Genomic DNA, 7,119 nt, shown 5'->3' on the forward strand with positions numbered 1-7,119 from the left:
AAGAATATACCTTCTTCTCAGCATCTCATGGAACCTTCTCAAAAATTGATCACATAATTGGTAACAAAGTAAACATCCATAGATATAAAGAAAATGTAGTAATCACCTGTGTACTATCAGATCACCATGGAATAAAGTTAGAATTCAACAACAATTCTAACCCCAGAAAGTCTACAAACTCATGGAAACTGAACAGTCAACTACTGAATCACCCCTGAGTCAAGGAAGAAATAAAGGGAGAAGTTAAAGTCTTCCTTGAATTAAACGAAAATAAAGACACAACATACCCAAACCTATGGGACACTATGAAAACAGTGCTAAGAGGAAAGTTCATAGCTCTAAATGCCCACATAAAGAAACGGAGAAAGCACACATTAGAGACTTAACATCACACCCGAAAACTCTAGAATAAAAGAAGCAGACTCACACAGGAGTAGAAGAGTGAAAATAGATCCATATCTATCACCATGCACAAAACTCAAGTCCAAATGGATTAAGACCTCAATATTAATCTGACCACATTGAACCTGAGAGATGAGAAAGTGGGAAGTAGTCTACAAGATATGAGCACTGAAGATCACTTCCTAGGGAGAATCCCAGTAGCACACACAATAAGAACAACAATGAATAAATGGGACCTCCTGAAACTGAGAAGCTTTTTAAAGCAAAGGACACTCTCAGTAAGACAAAAAGACTACCTTCTGACTGAGAGAAAATCTTCACCAACCCCTCATCAGACAAAGGTCTGATCTCCAAAATATACAAACAACTCAAGAAACTAGACACTAAAACTCTAATTAACCCAATTAAAAAATGGGGTACTGAACTGAACAGAGAATTCTCAATAGAAGAAATTCAAATGGCCAAAAGGCACTTAAGGTCATGCTCAACCTTCTTAGAGATCAGGGAAATGCAAATCAAAACAACTTTGAGATACCATCTTACACCTGTCAGAATTGCTAAACTCAAAAACACCAATGATAGCCTATGCTGGAGAGGATGTGGAATGAGGGATTGCTGGTGGGAACGCAAACTTGTGCAGCCACTGTGGAAATCAGTGTGGTGGTTTCTCAGGAAACTGGGAGTAAACCTCCCTCAGGACCCAGCAATTCCACTCTTGGGAATATACCCAACAGATGCCCTATCATACCACAAAAGCATTTTTTCAACTATGTTCATACCAGCACTATTTGTAACAGCCAGAACCTGGAAACAACCTAGGTGCCCCTCAATAGAAGAATGGTTAAAGAAGGTGTGGAACATATACACATTAGAGTTTTACTCAGCGGTAAAAAACAATGACATCTTGAATTTTTCATGCAAATGGATGGAAATAACTTCTTTCTTAAAATTTCTTCCTTGACCCAAGGGTTGGTTCAGTAGTTGACTGTTCAATTTCCTTTAGTTTGTAGGCTTTTTGGGAGTAGTATTGTTAAACTCTAACTTTCTTCCATGGTGATCTGATAAGACACAGGGATTACTCCTTTATTTTTTTTTGTTTCTGTGGAGGTTTGATTTGTTACCGAGCATGTGATTAATTTTAGAGAAGGTTTCATGAGGTGCTGAGAAGAAGGTATTTTCTTTTATGTTTGGGTGGAATGTTCTATAGATGTCTGTTTAGTCCATTTGATTCATGACATCTGTTAATTCTTTCATTTCTCTGTTAAGTTTCTGTCTGGTTGACCTGTCCATTAGCAAGAGAGGAGGGTTAAAGTCTTCTAGTATTATTGGAGGTTTGATGTGTGATTTAAGTTTAAGTAATGTTTCTTTTACATAAGTGGGTGCTCTTGTATTAGGGGCATAGATGTTCAGGATTGAGACAGCATCTTGATAAATTGCAGCTTTTATGAGTATATAGTGTCCTTCTTCATCTCTTCTGATTGATTTTAGTTTGAAATCATCTTTCTTAGATATTAGGATAGCCACACCAGCTTGTTTCTTAGGTCCAATTGATTGGAAAGCATTTTCTCAACCCTTTATTCTGAGGTAGTGTCTGTCTTTGAGGTTGAGGTGTGTTTCTTGTATATAGAAGGCTGGATCCTGTGTTTTGTATCCATTCTCTTAGCCTGTGGTTTTTTATAGTGAATGGTGAATTGAGTCAATTGATATTATATAGTATTAATGACCAGTGGTTGCTAATTCTGGTTATTTATTGGTAGTAATGCTTGTGTATTTCCATTCTTTGGGTTATGCTGATGGGGGGGTTATCAGATTCCTGTGTTTTTGTTGGTGCAGTTAGCTTCCTTGGGCTGGGGTTTTCCTTCTAGTAATTTCTATAAGGCTGGGCTTGTGGATACATATTATTTAAATCTGTTTTTGTCATGGAATATCTTGCTTTTTTCCATCGATGATGGATGAAAGCTTTGCTGGGTATAGTAGTCTTGGCTTGCATGTGTGGTCTCTTAGTGTCTGCAGCACATCTATCCAAGACCTTCTGGCTCTCATGGTTTCCATTGAGAAGTCAGGTGTAATTTTGATAGGATTACCTTTATGTTACCTGACCTTTTACCTTTGTAGCTCTTAATATTCTTTTTTATTCGCTATGTTTTGTGTTTTGATTATTATATGGTGAGGGGAATTTTTATCCAGTCTATTTGTTGTTCTATAAGATACTTTTACCTTCATAGGCATATCCTTCTTTAGGTTGAAAAACTTTTCTTCTATGATTTTATTAAATATTTTTCTGTGCCTTTGAGCTGGAGTTCTTCTCCCTCAAATGAGGCCGGCAGTGTCTTTGTGTCCTGGTCCAATCCTTGCAGTGGCTGTCTGGGTGTTTGGGAGTTTTTCTTGGTCTGCTCTGTACTGTCCATGTCTATCTCAGAAAGCCTCTGGGGTCTCTGTACGCCTGCTTTCTTGGTCTCCTGGTTTGCTTTCTTTGTGTTTTCTATTAATTGCTTCAGTCTTGTAGCAAGCTCTTTGTCTCCCCAATATTATGGCAAGTTTTCAGCTCTTAGGTGGGTGTGGCTAGTAGCTTGGGGGATGGGTTTGGATTTGGAGGGAGCCTAGCTGCAGAAAACTCCCTGCTGACTGTCTAGAAAAGTAGAGCCATATATGTTCTTTTAATTATTTGTAACAACTGAATTAACTGATCAGAAAATAATTTATTCAATCATTTAGTCACATTTTGTACCTGACTAAAGGTAAAAAGCACCCCATGCAAAACTTGCCTTTATTTTCTCCAGAATATACATAAGAAAATATTAAAATAGATTTAAACCCAATACTAGAAAAATTAGAAGCAAAATTTATACCGACATAAAAATGGTTCTTATATTAATGTCACAATACACTGCTAATAGTTAAGAGCAAATGGGCCGCTATTAATCTCAATACAATTACAGACATGGAAGCATAAGAAAAAACAATGAATTAAATGTGTTTATTAATTAACAAGGCAGTATCAGAAAAAACATTTCTGTTATCTCAACATCTATTATTTACTTGGCTCCCACAGAAACTGAGCCTATCTAGGATTTGCAGTTTCATTAAATATTTTCTAATACAATCTTATGAGTCAAAATCAAAACAACCAAGATTATGTTATAAAATTTGATACAGATGTATAGAATTTTTTTGTTATTTACTTTCATCATTGATGTGACAAAATATCTAACAAGATGTTATTTGAGATTACTTATTTTAAGGATAGTCCAACATGGAAGAGTGTGTGTGACAATAGAGTACCCACATATGTTCATAAGTAAGCAGGGAAAGGGAGATGGCAGTGGTGAGAGTGCTTCCTCTTTTCAGTTTTTCAGTTAGTTAGAGACAAAAGACCCCAGGAATGTACTTCAGGTTGAATCTTCCCTCCATAGTTAAAACCCTCTCAATATGTTCTGAAAGGAAAATCCAGGGTTATATCTTAATGTTTCCACATTCAGTCAAGTTGACAATAAAGTGGATTCAGGAAGGTGATAAAATGTGTTACACCATGAGCAAATAACACATTTTAAGGAATCAATACATTCAGATAGTCAAAATCAATGCCAAATATAGCAACACAATGTCTTTCCCCTTGATTACCTTGCCTCATACATTTTTGTATCTATATACTTTTGTATTATACTAAAACACATAGTTACATTTGAGAACAAATCGATAATATCAATTTCTGCAAGTAGACCTTTTCTCATTCATCATATAAGAAGTAACAAATTCTCATATTAGAAAGGCAAATGTTAGTTGGGACAAGTGTATACATGCTTGCAGGTATCCATATAGTGTACTAGGGAAACGGTATCTGCTTTAACCTGTAAAAAATTTATCACTAAGCAAGAGATGGTCTATGCTTCTGTGTCTCTTGCTTCATCCTGAGATACAACAGTTTCATTTTCTCTGTCCTCTGGAAAATGAAGGAAAACCCAGTCTAAATATGCATTCACTGTATGAGAATAATGAACCCTTATTCATTATTCCAAAATATTCCTTAAGTCAGGCATGCTTTTTAAAAAAGAAAAAAGCTATCAATATTTATATTTTCAATGTGTAAGTTCTTAGAGAGGTACAGTTTTCTTCAGCGATGTTGGCTTTGTTGGATTTCCTGTTTTCCAGTGTATATCTCTACATTCATGATTATTCTGAAATTGCCTATGGAATTCAGTGGGTTTAAAACAAGAGTGTATGAAGTTTACAAGAGTAGGAAAAGAAGTTCAGGGAAGGCAAGGAGCATATTTAACAGAGAGATATTGAACATGGCTATGAAATTCTTAAATAATGCTTCAAAGTCTTAATACATATTGATGAATTTCAAATATCTTACAAACATCTCAAAATACCATGTGTAATAACGAATGAAAATCTTATCAAGAAAAAATGAACAGAAAGACACTCTTAGACAATGATTTGCAACAGTGTTGTCTTCATAGATTGCCCATGTCTACTTTTTTGATTCACAGACCTAGGTCCAAGATGGTGATTGGAGTGTGCACAAGAAATAGAACATGCACACACACACACACACACACACACAAACACACACACACACAGACACACACACTGGCTCAAATTAGAAACTCTACTTCACAACCCATTTCTTGATAACTTGAAAGAAACTCTGCTTAGAGGATTAAAACTGTGTGTAAATAGCGGCTGAGCAAGAGTCCATGCTGTTTCCCAGAGGTTCACTTTCTAGAACTATAGTTGAGCAACTCAAAACCACCATAGTTTCTGTTCATGGAAATCTGAAGCCATCTTCTGGCATCAGGGGTTAGTTGCACACATGTAGCATGTATATCTGTGTGTGTGCCTGTGCACACACATGCACATGAACATGTAAATAAAAGCAGAACTATAATGGGTTAGAGAAACTTCTCACTGGTTATACAAGTGCCTCCTTCTCTAGAGACCCTAGATTCAATCCTACGTGGAAGGTAAAAACATTTATAGCTTTAACTTCAAGTGATCTGACACTCTCTTCTGGCTTATATGGACACTATTCATGTATGTGATACACTTACATACACATACCTGAAACACCCAAACACATAGAATAAGATAGAATTACATTAAAATTAAATTCAGTGTCCAATTTTTAGAAATTAAAATCAAAGAAAGACAGGTGAAAAGAAGAGATAGCACATATATTGACTCAGTCGCAATCCTGTCTTTTTGACTCTAGAAACACAAGGCGAAGTTTCACCAATAATCACAGAAGAGAAGTTATTCTAGCAATAACTTTCTTCAATGCCTCCTTCATATCCCTGTTCCTCAAACTATAGATAAAGGGATTCATCATTGGAGGAACTATGGAGTACATCACTGAAGCCACTGCGGTCTCCCTGGGTGAATCAATTACCTTTGAGGTAATGTATACACCAAAACCTGTCCCATAGAACAAGCAAACAACTGACAAATGAGACCCACAAGTGGAAAAGGCTTTGTATTTTCCTTCTGATGATGGCATTTTCAATACTGTAGATACAATGTGAATATACGAGAAAATTATTTCAAACAGAGGTATGCCAGCAAAAATAGAAGCCGTAGCAAATATCAGGATATTGTTAATGAGGCTGTCAGAACAGGCCAGTTTGATGACTTGTGCGATTTCACAGAAGAAGTGGAAGATTTCCAGGTCAGTGCAAAAGGACAAGTGCAGCATCATCAGACTATGCAACAGACCATTCACAATGCTAATGAATAGAGAGATAAGAACCAGAATAATACAAAAGCAGGGGTTCATCAGTACTGTGTATCTTAGCGGGTAACAAATGGCTACATAGCGGTCATAGGCCATTACTCCAAGCAGAAAACACTCAAAGATGGTACAAACTGCAACAAAGAAGCCCTGGCTAAGGCAGCCTGCATAAGTGATCCTCTGATCCTGTGTTTGTATGTTCACCAGCATCTTTGGAACTGTGATGCTGACTAAATACATGTCATTAAAAGACAGATGACAGAGAAATAAGTACATGGGGGTGTGGAGATGGGAATCACAATAGATAGCCAACACTATAAGAATATTTCCAAAGATTGTGATCAGGTACATGACTAGGAAAAGGCCAAAGATGAGAGACTCCAGCTCTGTATCGTCTGTCAGTCCATGCAGAAAAAATTCAGAAGGCGCAGATTTGTTTTCAATGTCCATGATATACGTGAATCTTAAGGAGAAAGAGTGGTAAGAAGTTACTGAAACACATGAACTACTAGCAACATTATAAAATGAGATTTGTTAGAAAACCATCTTATATGGGCCTTAGTCTTTACAATTTAGCCACCAGGAATGGTAAGTGAGGAAACCAATTTCATTTCTACACCAACCAGTTTGCCCCACCTAGTTATGACAATATATTTGCTTATATACACAAATCATCCTGCTCAACATCATCACAGAATGTATACACATGCCTGAATGCATATTAAGAGTTGCTGTATTTGAGAATGGAACTTTTTTCTGCTCTAAATGAAAGTGCAGCTCCCACTAAAATAAAATAAGAACAAAAGAATCACATAGACTGAGTTTCAGGAGAAATATTCAGGGTAATCAATGATGGACTATGATGATAATAGGAGTTCAACTGTTTGGAATCCTTTCTAATCATTCTTTATATGCTGTTCTGACTTGCCAAGAAGGACTTAATACACCTTCTTTATTTTCTATAAATTAGATGTATGGTCCACATT

General features: G+C 36.5%; 1 protein-coding gene across 1 annotated transcript; it reads right to left on the reverse strand.

The window, feature by feature from the left end:
- Window positions 1–5,644: 5,644 nt before the first annotated feature.
- LOC125400751 (olfactory receptor 7G2-like) lies at window positions 5,645–6,601 on the reverse strand. The gene has a single exon (XM_087905854.1). The coding sequence runs from the start codon at window positions 6,581–6,583 to the stop codon at window positions 5,645–5,647; it is 939 nt and encodes a 312-aa protein (XP_087761980.1). The 5' UTR covers window positions 6,584–6,601.
- Window positions 6,602–7,119: the final 518 nt, after the last annotated feature.

Source organism: Myodes glareolus, chromosome 4 (assembly GCF_982192425.1).
Source record: "Myodes glareolus chromosome 4, mMyoGla1.1, whole genome shotgun sequence".
NCBI lineage: Eukaryota > Metazoa > Chordata > Mammalia > Rodentia > Cricetidae > Myodes > Myodes glareolus.

What these genes read in the sequence shown, in the direction of transcription:
- LOC125400751 (XM_087905854.1), bottom strand. Translation starts at nt 6,583, where the DNA reads ATGGACATTGAAAACAAATCTGCGCCTTCTGAATTTTTTCTGCATGGA.